At 35.1% G+C, this 18,459-nt stretch overlaps 1 protein-coding gene and 1 long non-coding RNA gene across 2 annotated transcripts; one reads left to right on the top strand and one right to left on the bottom strand.

Moving 5' to 3' along the window:
- Positions 1 to 237: 237 nt before the first annotated feature.
- LOC148291276 (uncharacterized) lies at positions 238 to 1,896 on the bottom strand. Its single transcript, XM_088245744.1, has 2 exons — positions 1,299 to 1,896; positions 238 to 1,208 (listed from the first exon to the last, which is right to left on the bottom strand). Exons 1-2 carry the CDS (start codon positions 1,894 to 1,896, stop codon positions 238 to 240), a joined length of 1,569 nt encoding a protein of 522 aa, XP_088101870.1.
- An 11,334-nt stretch (positions 1,897 to 13,230) lies between these two features.
- On the top strand, positions 13,231 to 14,715 carry LOC148291275 (uncharacterized). Its single transcript, XR_015826605.1, has 2 exons — positions 13,231 to 13,895; positions 14,395 to 14,715. It is a non-coding gene; the product is annotated as an uncharacterized LOC148291275 (long non-coding RNA).
- The last annotated feature ends 3,744 nt before the right edge of the window (positions 14,716 to 18,459 follow it).

Below are 18,459 nucleotides of genomic sequence, written 5' to 3'. Positions count from 1 at the left end.
TTTGGAATTACATTCCAGGCCCTTTAATTTCGTACTCAAATTATAATAGCAATCTGGAAGCAATACCAGTGCAATAAAAGTACAATAAAATAGTAATCTGGAAGCAATACAGCATGCTGTAGCAATGCAACCCAAATTATGCAAATGTAAAACAATTCCCATTCAACATAACACGAAACCCACCACAAATAAAAGTAAAGTTTACATGACCTACCAAAGCAACACAAATCATATTGTCTAAGATACATTGAGCAATGGAATATTGTTTTTACAGGTGCTTTTATTTTGGCCTCTGGAACCACACCTTGAGCACTTTCTTGTAATGGTGCCCTCTCCGTGCGAGGGAATTCTTAACTTCTTTCGTTTGCCTGGCATGACCCTTGCCATGGGAGGCAGAACAACTTGACTTCGAACATCTTCAGGAATATCCCACCTTCCGTGAGGCTGTACCGGGTAGATGCTATCCGAATAAGCATCCATCCAAGTTTTCCGAGTGTAATACCGAGAAGCCTTTGAGTATACATTTACTTGCAAGAAGCGGCAAACTGCAACTACATGCTTGCAAGGTAGATGCTCAAGCTGAAACTTTCTACAACTACAACTGTTGTTCGTCAAATCTACGAGGCCGTTCATATAACCGTCCAAAACATTATACTGTGCATTATTTACTTTAACCACATTCATCCTTGCAGCATCCTCCAACCTGTTCCTCAACTTCTTCTCTCCAAAATTGGGGCACAATGTTGTTGTGCAATTCAAAGCCAAGTCATGACGTTCGGTGAACCATTTCACAAGGAGATTCATAATTTCCCCTATCAAATGAACCACTGGCATCATCCTTGCAAACCTAAGGACTGAGTTGATTGACTCCGCAATATTTGTTGTCATTACATTGTAGCGGCGTCCATCCATGTGAGCTCTAGACCACTTATGTAACCCTGCGTCTTCAAGATATTGAGCAACATGTTCCTTTCGCTTGATCTTGCGAAAATGACAATCAAATTCAGCAATGGAATAAGATTTCGCAGCCTTCTCAAAGTTCATAAGTATGCGATCATGCTTTTTCAACTTGCAAGTGCGTTTCATGTTCCCCTTCATATGATAAAAGCATATGCCATGTTGCGCCGTTGGAAAAACTTTGTTCCACACATTCTCTATGCTAACATTGCGATCAGAAATAATAACAAGATTGGGACACTCACTAATGGCTTCATGAAGTTTAGTGAAAAACCAATGCCATGATGCATCCGTCTCCAAATCCCCAATCCCAAAAGCAAGAGGATATATATTTCAATTACCATCAAATGCATTTGCTACAAACATAACACCCTTGTACTTGGATTTTAAATGAGTGGCATCCACGGCTATCACTGGGCGCATGGAAGAACGAAACCCTCTAATACATGCGCCAACCGCCATAAATAAATACACAAAGTGATTGTTCTCATCAGTTTGGATGTGTGTTTTTGTGCCGGGATTCATACGCTCCAATTCATAGCAATAAGCTGGAAGGATATAATATGCCTCCTCCGCTGATCCTCTAATGGACAATAGAGCTAACTCCCTTGCTTTCCAAGCTTTCGAATAATGGATGCTGAAACCAAAGTTGTGTTTCACATCTCTCATAATGTCACTTGGTGTGTATATTGTCCGAGAATCCTTAAACTTCCTTTTAAATGAAGTGGCTACAAGTGCTGCAGTTGCTTGACGATGGTTGTCACTTACAACCCTCAAATCACATTTATGGATAGTTGTACACCTCACAATCATGAAGCTATTATCTCCAAATCTTGATGCTCGGACTCGCCATGGGCATGGACGTTGACAACAAACCACAACCAACCTCTTAGTGCAAGACGATTGCACCTTAAATTCAAAGTGGCCTCTTAATGCCATCAACTGTAACTCCGTCAACAATGCTTTCTTAGTAGAGAAAATTTGCCCAACTGTAATTTTCGGATTCCAATGACTTCGCGAAAACCCCCTGATGAGCACAAAATTAATACAAGTTTTACCCTTAAATTTATATTTGTTAGTATTTTCTTTTGTTTTATGTAAATCTATTAGAGTATTTTTATTGTTTCATTCCAAATCTTGTTTTTATATTTAATGAGTGGTTATTTGTAGATATTAAGTGTCTTCCACCAATGGCATGAGAAGGTAGAAGAAAGATGAAAATGTATGCAGCCATAGTCAAAGAAATATGCTCAAGACAACATGTGGTTCAAAGCCAAAACCAAAGAAGAAGCAATCAATTGCATTAATATGCTCTAGGACATGCATGCAAGCTTCCATCATTAAAGAAACAAAGAGAGGAAGAACTCAATTTGGATTTGATGACTTTGCCTTTTACAGCTCATGCTGTACAGTCCATTTGCAGGCCTGAAAAACGAATTCTCCCATGCTCAAATGAATAATTATCCTTCATGAAACCTGTTCCAATGGATGTTGACTAGAACATATCCAAATTTGAGCTCCATTGAACAAGTGTAGCCTATCCAACTGATCTGCATGTTACAACAGCTCACCAATGATGCAATGTGAAGTGAGAAAAATAGTTGCAGCAAAGGAGTTGCTGGAACAACTGTCAAGATATCTTCAGGTTGTGAAATATTTGTAGATACTTTGCCACCCCAATCTTTCATAAAGATAGAACTCATTAAAGAATTAAAAGTTGGCTGCCAAACTTAGTTGGACTCACGTGATGGAGTTGGAAGGTGGAAACCAATTCAAGTTGGAATTGAGTTACCACTTTGGAAACAAATGGAGGTGGCAGCCAGCACTTGTTGGCACTTGTAGGCTATTTATATTTTCAGATTGTTCTCAGAGAGTGGTGTGAAGGAATTGAGGAGAAACACACGGCAAAAGAAAGAGAGAAAGAGTGAGGAAGAAAGAGAACAATGATGGAAAGGAAAGAACCAAGAGCTAATAACTCTTTTAAACTTGTTCTTCCTTTCCTAGTTCTCATGTCAATTATGTATTTTAGTTTCTTTGTTTTGTTTTAAATATTAATTATGTCTATTTAAATTACTTAACTAAGGTTGGATGAAACACCATTATTAAATAGAATTCTAGTTTTTATTTTCAATTCTCAAATATTGTGGTGTTCAATGATTATAATTTTCACTTCACATGATTAATAGATTAATCTTCTTTTCACCACTTCTATCATGTATTGTGACATATAACATGTATTTGTGGTAGTTAAGAGTTTGGATTAATCTATTAATTCACCCTTGGTTTTTATTTCTAATTTACAAATTTCTTTGATATTTTGTTATTCAAATGAACTTTTTCACATAGGATGCTTAGGAAACTTTGATCCTTTGTAGTTAAATAATTTTGTTTACATTTTATGCTTAGAATTTGTACTTATGAAGGGAAGGAAAATTTACTTATGATATAAATTACAAGCTTAATTGATAAATCTTGAGAAAGCAGTAGATTGATTTCTAGATTGCTACTCCATGGGAATTGAAAGATAAATAATTAGGATCTTATGGAATGATGGTGTGGATTCTAATACCTTAGTTATTTTTCTCATAAATGTAAATCTTAATTTTAGTTTATTGTCATTTCCATATTTGTTTTATGCTTTATTTAATTTTATTTATGAACAAACAAATCACCATTTAAATCAACTAGGTTGGCAATGAAATTAACTTGGGTATAATTGGTTTTCTATCTTTACACGCAATCCCTTGGGTACGATCTCGCTCTTACACGCTTATGCTATATTCGATTCGTGCGCTTGCGAGTTTATAACTTTTAAAAGAAACCTCTTTTGAGGCACAACAAGTTTTTGGCGCCGTTGCTGGGGATTGCAACGGAAAACTAATCATATTTTGGTTAATTAAATTCTTCCACTAGTTATAATTTAGTTTTGTAATATATATATAAAACTTTTAAAAAAGAAAAAAAAACGAAATTAGAAAATATAAAAATAAAAATAAAAAAATAAAAAAAAATTTAGATTTTGTCAATTATCTTGTTTCTATTGTAATATGTATTAACCTTTTATAAATAAAAAAAAATTACAAAAAAAAAAAAAAAAAAAAAAAATGATTTTGTTAATTCTCTTGTTCATATTGTAATATAATTGTGTATTAATTTTTCATTTATTTGTTTCAGTTATATCATTAAAGCTTCTTTTGGTGCAACTTTGGACTTGGAAGAAGTTTTATATTTTATTTTATTTTATTTTAAGAAAGTTCATTTCTTTTTCTTTATGTCAATTTGTGTGCTTATTGCTTGAACTTTATGTGCTTGTTTGTACAGGTATCAATAAAAAAGGAAAAGAAGACAACTCTAATCATAAGGAGGAGAAGTATGGAGTAGTAGGAGAAGTCGCGACCTCCAAATGCATCCATGCTCGACCTAATCGCTTCAAGGGGAGCATTCCAATCCTTTCTCTTTTCTTGTTTTGTTATTGTTATTATTATTTTTTATTTTATTTTTTATTTTTAAAAAAAACACAAATTTAAAAAAAAAAAAAAGATTTTTCATATGAGCTGACTTTTGGTAACTCAATTGAGCGTCTTCGTCAATACAGTGTCTAGGAGTTCTTTAGGCGACACCTTCGGTGTTTAAGAAGTTTGGGTTTTAAGCGGGACCATTGTGACCCCTCCAACCTTCCCGGATCCCCTGGCTGTGTTTTCTGAGGTCCTTAACTGGTCATCCGTGAGTTGCTTGTATATTTGTGTGTTTTTAAAATAAGTTAAATTTTTTTTTTACGTAGTATTAGTTTTTTTTTACTGAGTGTTAAAAAAAAAAACAATATAATTTTTGCTTATTTATTTGTGTGGTTATTTTTATTTTTATTTTTTTATTATTTTTTTTCTTCATGAGTGATTTTTTTTTTTCTTTTCATGTTTGTATAGATTTTAGTTTTCTTTTTGGGTCTTTATTTATTTTTGCTTGGAATTTTTTTTATTTTTTTTTATTTATTATTTTTGTCTTTTATTCTGCAATGGATAAATACCAAGGGATTGGCACGCATATTTTCCAGGTATTATCTTTCTATATCATTTACCCTCTTATTTCATACATTTGCTATGCTTTTATTTTGAAACATTAAGGACAATGTTTGATTTAGGTTCAGGGGTAAGGTTTAGAAGTTTTGTTTTATTTTTATTTATTTATTTATTTTTAAAGTAATTCCGAATTTCTTGTCTCTCTTTGTTTTTATTACTGTAATTCTTTCTTTCTTTTTACTTGTTTATGTATTTAATTTGTTGTTAAGTTTGGGAAGTAGATTGCTTCATGATTGCACACTTAGAAATTTGGCTCAAAAACTTATTCATTTCATAAACATGTGATTACATACACAAATGTGAAAATGCATACATAAATTTCTCAATCACATGTTTGTTTCCAGATTCTGAGCCACCTGAGGCATCATGCTAATTGCCTCTATTTGCTCTTACTTGTAGAACCTGCAAAAGTTCGACATGATCATTATTTCTCTTCTGCAGTGCTTCTACATTCTGGTTGGCACAGTAGAGCCGTTTCTGCAAATCCGCCACCAGAGCTTTCAAGGAGGCCACCTCCTCACTCAGTGCTGAACACTCCCGCGTCCTCGCCAGTAGGCGCAAGCCCAGATTTGTGGCCGAGACCGCTTGGAGCGCGGTAAAAGTGTGGGACTCATCCACTGCCACATTGTCAAACCTGTGTGCTATATGCCAATGATCTGCAGGTGTGAGCTTGCTGCCAATCATGCCTCCCAGCAGCACTGCTCTGTTCGGCCTTGCCTTAGCAAAGTTCGGTATTGCCTCAGCAAAGTTTGAGGCCGTGCCGTGATGATATGTAGAGTTTGGGAAGACAGGGTTTGGAGGAGCCCTTATCTGGGCATTCGGAGGTGCAAGGGACAATTCAAGGTTGAGATCATCGAGGTGAGCGCATGAGGATGCCATTGTTTTGTTTCTGGATTTTTTTTGATGGTTTTTCTTGAGTTAGCAGGAAGAAATGAAGGGTACTCCAACACTTAACCAATGCACGGTTTAAATAGACATCTACTGATGAGGGAGCCGACATCCACTTCGGATCTCCAGATTGCTATCTAGCCGTTGCCCTTTTTTCTCGGATCCCTACGCTTCACGAGGATTTTGCGGTCACATGCATTTAGAAGGGAGCATTTCTACTTTCACTTTACTTTTCTTTTTACCTCCGTGTTTTCTGGTGTTTTATGTTTTTGCCCGTTACTTTCATTTTTATTTTTTTTGGTGCTTTGTGTTTTGCTTTGTTTTATTTTAAGTTTGGGAAGTGTGTTTTCCCTTTCGGCTGTCATCTTTGTTTTGTTTGGGAAGTGTGCTTACTCTTTCTTTTGCAACTTAATTTCTTTCATTTCCGAAAAAAAAAAAGAAAAAAAAAGAAAAAAAAGAAAAAAAAAGAGTGAAACAAAATGAAAATGAAAAATACAGGGAAAGGGCGAAACAAACAGGCACACCAATAATACATTAGAAATTATTTTTTCATAGTGCTCGGTGTCTCGACCATAGGAGCTTTGAGTTTGGCCCTCTGGATGTCCTCTCCAGGGTCTTCACGCACAGCCTCTTGGGGCTCATCACTTGAGCTCCCAAAGATCGCAATCTTCGCTTCAGCAAAACTTCTCTCGCGATCTGATTGCTTGCGTTTCCCTGGTCGGTCTAGGTCCTCCAGCTGCTTTCGCATGTCTCGAGAGTACAACTCTACCATCTTTGATAGGTTTTTATTCTCGTCCCGCAATACTTCTAGCTGGTGTCGATTCACCTCCACTATCCTTGACATCTCCCTTTTCAAGCTTTTTATAACACTCTGACAATCTTCAACCATACTTCGCTCCGCCGCCAACTGACCTTTCAGCACCTCCCTCATGGGACTTCGCAAGTAGGCGATGACCCAAACTTGCGACACATGTTGTACTCTGCACGCTCAGTGCCAGGGAGTCGCTCACGACCCGATTGTCATCCCTTGTGCCCAGCACACGTATATCTTTAGGAGTCACTAGATTTCTCGCAACTCCAATGGCAACATCGTTGTCCAGGAGTATTGAGTCATTTACTGTTACAGGCCCCTGTGCGGAGGCAAAGTAGGGCACCCATACTGGTGCCACTGCTTGGCCCCAAGTCTGAGTCGGTGGAGCTAAGTTAAGATCCAACGAAAATGGATAGGAAGAGGCCATTTTGATTTTTCACTCTCTTTTCTTCTTTCTTTTCTCTTTTGTGTGTTTAGGAGTTTGTGTTTTTCATTTTTTTTTTTCTCTGCCTTTTATAGACTTAATTTTTTCTAAACCCTAGCCGCTGCGCTTCTGGGTTTCGCACGCCCCTACAGCTTATCTCCTTCTGCTGCACCCGTCCCCCAACCCTCTTAAATGTATTTCTGCCTTTCAGCGCTTTCAAGAAACAAATAGTCGTCGCGCCTTCCTACGAAGCCAATAATTCTGGCTTGGGGGATGTAAAAGCGGCCTCTGCACGCTGACACGCCCCTCACCTCTTTTGGCTCGTGACCTATCAGTAAACGAGACATCCGGCCCCTCTTCTCTCTTTTCAGAAATCTCGTTCCTTGCGCTTTTGACAACGCTTCTTTGTTTTCTTTAATTTTTAATAATAATAAAAACAATAATTAATAATAATAATAATAAAAGAAGTGTTTGGGCTTTCGTTTGGGTTGGGTTTTCAATTGATTTGAACGTTCTCATGGGTTGGATTTTTGCATGCGTAGAACTGTTGTTAGGGCTTACTGTTGTATTTGGTTTGGTTTTGTTTTGTTTGATTTTGTTTTTGCAACTAAATTGTAGTTTTAATTCTTGTTTGTTCTTTTATTTAATTACTTTAAATCCCTTTCATTTCTTGTTATAACTTTGCTGATGCCTAAATTTTTCAACATTGAGGACAATGTTTATTTCTAAGTTTGGGAAGGGATAGCAAGTCTTATTTTCGTTTCACTTAATTTCTTGCTTTCTTTTAGTTTGTTTTCTTTTCAGTTTTGAGTCATTTTGTTTTCAAGTCACTTTCCGGACACATAAGATGAGATTATGATAAATGTTTACATGACTTGATTGAAAATGTCTATATAAAAAAAAATATATATATTTACTTAATGGCATCGTTCTAGCATGATATGTTTGAACCACTCTATGCACTTGCCATTTGTTTCATAATTCTCCAGTTAAGGGACTTGCATGATCCAAAGAATTGTATCAAGCATGAATTAGACTTGTATAACCATATAATGTGAGCTTTGAGCCTTGTGCTTCATTTCATAAGTGTTATACACATATTCTTATTTTCTTGTCATCCAAGTTGTTGTTTGATCTCATTATTCATTGACTTGGTTGAGCACTTAAAAAAAAAAAACAATTCATTCTTGTGCAATTTGATTACGTGACATTTGAGAAATGATATTAAGGCTCTCTTTGAACCGTTTTTGCCTTTCAAACTAACCGTATGCATGCTTAAGCATGATTTTCCATTGTAACCACTTTGAGCCTACATGTAAGCCTTTTCTTTCATTTAACCAATTATTAGTCTTAGCCTTAGCCTGAAAAACAAGAATTTACCTTTCTAAGGAACTCATGAGCTTTAGTTTGGATGTGTTTTTTATGCTAAGTTTGGGAAGAGATATTACATTTAAAATAAATAAAAATAAATAATTAAAAAAAAAAAAAAAAAAGAACTTCACTCAAAGAGTGAAAGAAAAGAGAAAAGTTGTGGTTAAGTGACATTGGATTCAGATTTCGAGTCCAAGTTTCTTTATTGGCTTCAAAAAATAAATTGATGGTTGTTCAAATAGAAGAAAGGAGTGTGAATCAAAATAAATGGAGGCATAAAGCTTTGTGGTCTAGTTGATCAAGTAAAAAAATAAAATCTAAAGCGTAAGGATTCAAAGTCTTGTAATCAACTGTTATATGCTCTTACATTGTGAGTTCCTTGAACTTTGTTGTATCCATATCTTTCATTTCTCACTCACCTTACACCCTTAGCCCCATTAAAACCCATGGTAAAAGACCTAAATTGATCCTAAATGTCATGTGGTTGAACTGCACACATTTTTTAAACTTTTAAGTGTTTGGCATCCTTCTTGAGATCATAGTTATGCATGTTTTTCATCCTTCTATTGTGAGTTAAGTCCCTTATGGTTTAACTCTATTCTCATATTTATAATTGAGTGATGCATTGTAGCCCTCTTATGAGTGATTCATTTGTGAGAGGACAACTTTGGTGAGATTTGAAGTTACATTTGTGCTTGATATGATTTTTGAAGTTTTGTAAAAAAATTGAAATTGGAGAATGAGTTGAATTTGGCCATCACACTACTACACTTTAAGCATATTACGTTTTGAACTTTGCCACCTTGTAAATAATGTCTAAAACTGAGCTTTCATTGTTAAAACGTTTAAGTCATGTGCATGAGTCATTTCTCTTCAGAAAATGTGCGGAAAGATTGTTTTGAGTTTTTATTTTTGTTTTTATTTTGAATTTGTTTTTGTTTTTGTTTTTATTTTTTAATTTTTTTTTCTTTCTTTTAAGTTTTCTAATTACTTTGTTTTACAGAGTCAGTAAAACGTTTGTGGGTATCGTATCTGTTAAACCCTCAGGAGACACAACTCCTCCTACTAGGGATGCCTAGAGGTTTAAAGGCTTGTTGCATATGCTAAATGCAATCGAGATCCCTGCGAAAGTGGCTTAGTTTTCTTTTCTACTTAGTTTTTATTTTCTTTTGCTCGAGGACTAGCAAAATATAGGTTTGGGGGTATTTGATGAGCACAAAATTAATACAAGTTTTACCCTTAAATTTATATTTGTTAGTATTTTCTTTTGTTTTATGTAAATCTATTAGAGTATTTTTATTGTTTCATTCCAAATCTTGTTTTTATATTTAATGAGTGGTTATTTGTAGATATTAAGTGTCTTCCACCAATGGCATGAGAAGGTAGAAGAAAGATGAAAATGTATGCAGCCATAGTCAAAGAAATATGCTCAAGACAACGTGTGGTTCAAAGCCAAAACCAAAGAAGAAGCAATCAATTGCATTAATATGCTCTAGGACATGCATGCAAGCTTCCATCATTAAAGAAACAAAGAGAGGAAGAACTCAATTTGGATTTGATGACTTTGCCTTTTACAGCTCATGCTGTACAGTCCATTTGCAGGCCTGAAAAACGAATTCTCCCATGCTCAAATGAATAATTATCCTTCATGAAACTTGTTCCAATGGATGTTGACTAGAACATATCCAAATTTGAGCTCCATTGAACAAGTGTAGCCTATCCAACTGATCTGCATGTTACAACAGCTCACCAATGATGCAATGTGAAGTGAGAAAAATAGTTGCAGCAAAGGAGTTGCTGGAACAACTGTCAAGATATCTTCAGGTTGTGAGATATTTGTAGATACTTTGCCACCCCAATCTTTCATAAAGATAGAACTCATTAAAGAATTAAAAGTTGGCTGCCAAACTTAGTTGGACTCACGTGATGGAGTTGGAAGGTGGAAACCAATTCAAGTTGGAATTGAGTTACCACTTTGGAAACAAATGGAGGTGGCAGCCAGCACTTGTTGGCACTTGTAGGCTATTTATATTTTCAGATTGTTCTCAGAGAGTGGTGTGAAGGAATTGAGGAGAAACACACGGCAAGAGAAAGAGAGAAAGAGTGAGGAAGAAAGAGAACAATGATGGAAAGGAAAGAACCAAGAGCTAATAACTCTTTTAAACTTGTTCTTCCTTTCCTAGTTCTCATGTCAATTATGTATTTTAGTTTCTTTGTTTTGTTTTAAATATTAATTATGTCTATTTAAATTACTTAACTAAGGTTGGATGAAACACCATTATTAAATAGAATTCTAGTTTTTATTTTCAATTCTCAAATATTGTGGTGTTCAATGATTATAATTTTCACTTCACATGATTAATAGATTAATCTTCTTTTCACCACTTCTATCATGTATTGTGACATATAACATGTATTTGTGGTAGTTAAGAGTTTGGATTAATCTATTAATTCACCCTTGGTTTTTATTTCTAATTTACAAATTTCTTTGATATTTTGTTATTCAAATGAACTTTTTCACATAGGATGCTTAGGAAACTTTGATCCTTTGTAGTTAAATAATTTTGTTTACATTTTATGCTTAGAATTTGTACTTATGAAGGGAAGGAAAATTTACTTATGATATAAATTACAAGCTTAATTGATAAATCTTGAGAAAGCAGTAGATTGATTTCTAGATTGCTACTCCATGGGAATTGAAAGATAAATAATTAGGATCTTATGGAATGATGGTGTTGATTCTAATACCTTAGTTATTTTTCTCATAAATGTAAATCTTAATTTTAGTTTATTGTCATTTCCATATTTGTTTTATGCTTTATTTAATTTTCTTTATGAACAAACAAATCACCATTTAAATCAACTAGGTTGGCAATGAAATTAACTTGGGTATAATTGGTTTTCTATCTTTACCCGCAATCCCTTGGGTACGATCTCGCTCTTACACACTTATGCTATATTCGATTCGTGCGCTTGCGAGTTTATAACTTTTAAAAGAAACCTCTTTTGAGGCACAACACCCCCCATCCAAATATGCCTCTCCATCATTTACACCGGCTTCATTGTACCGGTTCTGTTCACCTATTTCATTCGAATAATGTTCACGAATGGGTTCAGATTCTCCTCCTAAACGCATTAGTGGCAGTTGGGCAGATGTGTTCAAGCAGCCCGAAATAGGAGGGGCAGAGTACACTGACACTTCATTTCTTTCAGTACCATTATCACCACCATGCATCTGATCCACCTCGCTAAAATCAATCATATCCATAAAATCTGTCCCTATTTCACCTCCCACATCAGTGCCATTTGTATTATTCCAAGTTACTTGATTGCTTTCAACAATGCCAACTGAAGAACGACCCATCCGACTACTATCTGTCGTCATATGCATACTATCAACTACATCATTTCTCAGTCCTTTATCTTCTATACTCACGAATAAGGGAGCTAGTTTTGAAGGTGTTACCTCACAATTGTACTTCATAAAAAATTTGACATCATCATCGTCCTCAATCTTTATGTGCTTCCACTCATTTGAGGCCACCAAAACTGAGAATTTTAAGCTAACCTTGTCTTCCCTGCCGTTTGTATTACGAATCTGATGCACACGGTCCAACAGTTCAGCAAATTTGATGGTCCGTGGAACTATTAAGCCTTTTGACTCACCCCCTTCGTATTTGCACATCTTCTTCGAGGTGACCCATTTTCCATTGTAGCACACGAGAATAACAATTGTCTTCATTTCTGACCATGACAAAACAACATTTCATTAACACAATATAACCACAATAACCATACAATACAATAGCAATATAACATCAATATAAAAGCAATATAATAGCAATATAACATCAACATAACAGCAATACGACAGTGAAATAAGAGGAATGCAACAGCAGTACAACGGTAACACATCAGCTATCACACTATACAGATATACTACATCAAATGGAAAATCCCAAGTTTTAAGATTCACATATCCAGACCAATCTAAGTGCAATTGGTACAAACCCAGATGACTGAGCATGAATATTCAACAAAACCTAACCCAAAGCAATTAAAGCCAAAACGAATTTATCACAAACACAAACAATCAAAATATAACCCATTTCACATAATCCCACTAATTTTAAGAAAATAACCATCAACACTACCTTTTCGAGGTCGGCAATCCACTAAAGCTTCAAGGTTGCAAGCAGCTATTCAGAAGACATACCTAAAGGGAGGGGTTCGCGATTCCAAACAGAGAGCAAGAGACCGAATAGAGGGAGAAAGATACATAACGAACCTAGAGAGAGAAAGAGCTGCGCTATGAGAAAGAGAGCAAAGAGAGAGACACAGAGTTGCGCTAGACACAGAGAGAGCCAAGAGAGACACAGCGAGCTGCTTTAGACAGAAACCAAACAGAAAGAGAGTTGTGCCAGAGAGAGAGAGAGAGCTGAGTGACCTAAGAGAGAACAAAATTTCTGAAGTTGTGAAAATTCAGCAATAAGTGGACAATAATTTTATATTTATAGGTGATAGTTGTACAAATACTGGGGGGGGGGGGGGGGTGATATTTTTAGTTAAGATTATAAACTTGGGGGTATATACCGCTATTTCCCTAATTAATATTGAAATACTCTATATTCCTTTTTTTTTAGTTAGATAATATGTGTAAACATTTTATTCGTATTTTTTATGTCCCCTATTTTACTAACTATGCTTTTTAATATGGAAGTAATTTCACCTATAGATTTATACTAAACTCCACGTCATTGAGAGCCAGTCACTACTACAATTTTAGCTTGTACTGACAACCTAATACTGGCGAAGGAGCATTTCAGCCAGTACTAGAACCCATTACTGACTAAGTAAAGTGATTTGCCACTACTAAATGATACTGGCGAAGTCTTTCGTCATTACTAATTTTGCTAGCGAGCCACAGTGCCAGCAGCTTCAAGGGTGGGAAGCGAAAACATCAGGCGCCCAAATTTTTAGATAGCGGGAAGCCAAATTTTATCACTGACAAGTTGCTTTGCCACTACTGGACTTAAATATAATTTTTTTAACTTTTTGATTACAAAAAAGTAACTCTAAAAACTCTCTCTACTCCAAACGAACCATATCTTCTCTCTGTTTTTTTCTTTTGTTTTTTGGGTTTTGCTCTCTGTGTCACTCAGTCTCCCCTCCTTCCTTCCTCTCTTTTGTTTTTCCATTGAAGAAATCATTTTCTTCCTTCGAGCTATTGGAGTTGGAGGAATGGTGTGGTAGTGATTTAAGTATATGCTGGTTCAAATTGATAGGGGGATTAAATTTGGGGGTTTTCTTTGCTCTTTTCAGTTGTGGGTGATTTGGTCCTTCTTCTTGAAAGAAGGCCCATGTTCAGGTGAGACTTGTGTTCCTATTTCTTTTGTTTGTTTGATGAGTCTAATTTGTGGGTATGTGTTTATCTATTGCAGGATTGTTGAATGTTTTTTGGAAACTTAAAATCCAAGTCTGTTTCCCTTTTACCCTTTTCTATTATATGGTTGTTCTTTGATTATTGTTGAATAAAATTGTTCATAGTATTGAGAGTATTGGGCTTTTATATATGTTTGAGTTGTTCTGTTAATTTGTTTTGGTTGCCTTGTTATTTGTTTAAGCATCCAGAAAGTTTTTTAAAGGTAGTTTTATTCATTTATGTTTTCTTGCTCATTATTCTTTATGTTCTTTTATTTGTTCAAGTATATGAAAAATAGAAATGTAGAGATCCAGAAGATTATTTTCCTATGTTTTTAATACATAATGCAATTCATCATTGTAGAGTTTATTGGGCTGCTTATTCTATGATGACCATAATTGGATGGAGAAAGATAAACTGAATATATATAATTTTTTTTTGTTAGGCTGAAATGCAGGAAAAGTTGAAGGGATTGATTGAAGATGAATGTCCTGATAATTTAGAGATACGAAGAAGGGCTTATGTCGAGTCAATGGGTCTTGAGACAAATAATAGAGTTCGTGGTGGACTTGGGGTGAAACCCCATCAGGTGCCTTGGATTCAGACGAAGGCAATGGGTCTTTTGTAGTACTAGTAGAATATTTCATAGTTTTGTATAGGTTAGGCAACTAAAGTTTTTGAACTCTATCGACTTTATATCCTATTTATAAGGATGGTTGTTGTATGTTTCAATCTTTGACTATTTATAATAGTGTACTTATAATTATTATTACAATTTTAGTATATCAATTAAATTTTTATAGAAAGAAAAATGTATAGATAATATTACAAAACAAAAGGCATTTGAAAGAAAAACATATTTAATGGCGCATTGACAATAATCTTAACAAAAGCTTGTTTAATACTGGCAACTTGTTTTGTCAATAATAATTTGGAGTTGTCAGTAATCATTTGGAGTCTTTTATGACTTGTGTCAGAGAGAGACTTTTTCTGGCGAATAAGTTGCAAAAGTTGGTCAGTAATAGTAGTACTGACAAGAGTTTTACTGACAATCCTGATTTTCGCCACTGCACTTGTCAGGAAGCCAATAGTGACGAAATTCCCTCAGTAATAGGGTTTCTACTGACCATAGAGGGTTGCCAGGACAGGGGAAAATTGTAGTAGTGAGTGCTAACAATCTGTATTCTAATGCTTGTCATAATATTTTACAGAGTTGTATCTGTTGCCAACTCGGTTGTTGTAACCATGATTTCATTGCCGTGCCTTATGTATTGAGTTGTTGACTTTGAAGTCTTGCCCTATCTGTCAAGTGGGCTTGGCTACACTCTACATGTTGGTTTCCGACTTGGATTTTGTGGTGAGTATTGACTTGGTCCATTTCGGGAAAAAAAAAAAAAAAACAAGTATTGACTTGAGAATTTATCAAAAATAGCCAAAACTTGATCCTTAATTTCAAAAATGTCATTTTTTGTAAAATATTTCAAATATAACAAAAAACTAACCTAAATAGACACAAATGCCCTCAAATTTAAAACCCGTATAAACCTAAAAAATAAACCTTATTAAATAAAAATTTGGAATATTTTTAACCCACGTTTGTATAGAAGAACAGAAGTTGAAATATATCATCCTTTTTATTGATATTAGTCAATTTAAACTTAGTCCCAATCCAAGCATCACCAAACACCGGATAAGTGTTATTCAACTTAAGCCAATTCAAGCCAAGACAATTTTTGAACATAGTTCATGCCAAGACAATCTTCCGAAACAAACGAGGCTGAAGGGACCAACTTGGCAAATGACTAAAAGACTCGTTGCTGGATCAATTGCGCAAGTCTGTCCGAATGACACCATTATTTTGTCTTCTCTGATGGACCAATCCGCCGAGTGTTCCCCACACGTATAAACGCTGCACTGGCTTCTCAAAGAAGCTAATAAGTTTCAAAATTGGCAGCCCATCCCACACGTCACGTTGCCTTTTAAAAGCCACACAAACATATTTGTTCAATTTGAGTGACAAAGTCAAAAGAATTTTCCACATAAAAGACAAATCAATTTTTTTATGTGGAAAATTCTTTTGACTTTGTCACTCAAATTGAACAAATATGTTTGTGTGGCTTTTAAAAGGCAACGTGACGTGTGGGATGGGCTGCCAATTTTGAAACTTATTAGAGCATCTCCAAGGAAGATGTCAAATACCAAACATCAAATTTAAATTTACCCGATATGTCAAATTAAATTATTATTTTATTACATTTTAGTGTTGATTTATTTTTAATTAAAAAAAAAAGAAAAGAAAAAATAATAAAATATTCATTTGACATCTTGCTTTTGGGATGTCAAAAATAACATCTCAACCTCCAGCCTTCATTCCACATCAGCTTTGACACATCGGTTGGAGATGCTCTTAGCTTCTTTGAGAAGCCAGTGCAGCATTTATATGTATGGGGAACACTCGGCGGATTGGTCCATCAGAGAAGACAAAATAATGGTGTCATTCGGACAGACTTGCGCAATTGATCTGGCAACGAGTCTTTCAGTCATTTGCCAAGTTGGTCCCTTCAACCTCGTTTGTTTCGGAAGATTGTCTTGGCATGAACTATGCTCAGAAATTGTCTTGGCTTGAATTGGCTGAAGTTGAATAACACTCATCCGATGTTTGGTGATGCTTGGATTGGGACTAAGTTTAAATTGACTAATATCAATAAATAGGATGATATATTTCAACTTATGTTCTTCTATACAAACGTGGGTTAAAAATATTCCAAATTTTTATTTAATAAGGTTTATTTTTTAGGTTTATACATGTTTTAAATTTGAGGGCATTTGTGTCTATTTAGGTAAGTTTTTTGCTATATTTGAAATATTTTACAAAAAATGTCATTTTTGAAATTAAGGATCAAGTTTTGGCTATTTTTGATAAATTCTCTATTGACTTGGTCTCCAGTGGAAGAAAACAAATGATTTTTGTGGCCTGTGCTCTTGCATATTCATGTTGATTTAAGGGTTGGAGGAGGAATCCTCTATAATCTTGGATTGGACGTGAAGATATACGCTGAGGAAATTTCGAACCAAAAAGCCGACACTCCTAAAAGCCTCCTCAACCCATGACCTCAGATTTCCAATCCGATCGCACCAATAGAATCTAAATAGTTCTGACATCACCCTGCATCAATTTGGGCCTAATTCAATGGTCGGATCATTCTTAATTGCACGATCACACACGATCAAACTGCGATAGCTCACCTTAACTTCAAAACACAATAACTTCATATAGTGATATACGATCTATGATTAGTCTGAACCTAACCCACAACAATACCAGCTACAACATATACAAAATCGGACACGATCCAACGGTCCAGAATTTGCAAAGCTCGATAGTCGGTCCAACGACAAAATCTCGCAATTTCGAGCACACAACCGTGCTCAGGACGTCGAGGACATTAACCTAACCTCAGAATATGAAATTACAATTTAAACCATAAAAAATCTACTATTTGAGCAATTTCGAAATTTGCAAGAGAGGCATCGAAATTTACCTTAGATTGTAGAGCTCGTTCTCACGATCACGTCGGCGAAAACGGTTCAACAATCTGAACTCTAAAACGAAAGAAATGAATTTCCAAATTTTTTTTAACAAAAACTTCAATTTCTTTTTTTGTTCTTCGTTGCATAAACAGAAATGAGAGAGGAAGACGATGAAGACGCGCGGAGCGGAAGAAGAGGAAGAAAAGGAGAAAAGCAACCCACGTGTGAACAGTATAGCACAGTAACTTTTTATTTTATTTTTCGTCCTGTCACATGTCACCTCCTCATTGGTCCAACTTCAATAATTCCTTAAAAATTCCTCCGAGTTCCGAAAAAATCTCCCAAAATTACCACATGCTTGTACCAACTTAAACTATTCTTCCATCTAGGAATCATAATTTTCTCACTTCAATTCCTTATACGTCCATTGAAAAGTCATTAAATTAAACGTAAGGGCATTTTAGTACAAATTGAGTTTAAACATTCTTAAATCCATTATTTCCACATCAAACCAACTTCATAAAATGCTCACACATTTTAAATAACCTTTTATAATTTTTCGGAATAGTAATAACAACAAAATCCCAATTTTGAGGTTATTACATAATCAATCAAATCTCATCATTTGATCGTTCAAATAAAGTCTAGGGTTAATCACAATCGATACTTAGTAAATTAAAGGGCCAACATCATTTTACACCCTAAAGGTTTGGATTCATTCTTGAAATGGGCAATGAGGTTTCTGTTAAGCTCATAATTTCATACATACACATGTCCTATTTACTTAGTCATTTTCCTTAGTTTCTTAGAATTATGAGTTATTTACCTCTCTTTGTGTGTTTTGTAGGTCAATAGATCAAGAGAGCATAATTCATGCAATTCAAACATGTTAAGGCTTGATTTGGATCAATGGAAGAAGAGCTTAAAGAAAAACCCAATTTGGGCTACACTCCCTTGTCAGTCCAATTTTGTAGGTCAC

This window comes from Prunus avium, chromosome 8 (genome assembly GCF_965620075.1).
Source record: "Prunus avium chromosome 8, drPruAviu1.hap1.1, whole genome shotgun sequence".
Taxonomy (NCBI): Eukaryota; Viridiplantae; Streptophyta; class Magnoliopsida; order Rosales; family Rosaceae; genus Prunus; species Prunus avium.
Note: the sequence above shows the minus strand (reverse complement) of the source record. Positions and strands in the feature narration are given on the sequence as shown.

Coding starts and splice junctions, on each gene's coding strand:
- LOC148291276 (XM_088245744.1), bottom strand. CDS start 1,896: ATGGCATTAAGAGGCCACTTTGAATTTAAGGTGCAATCGTCTTGCACT. Junction 1,209..1,298: donor TGTAGCAAATGCATTTGATG/GTAATTGAAATA, acceptor AACTTCATGAAG/CCATTAGTGAGTGTCCCAAT.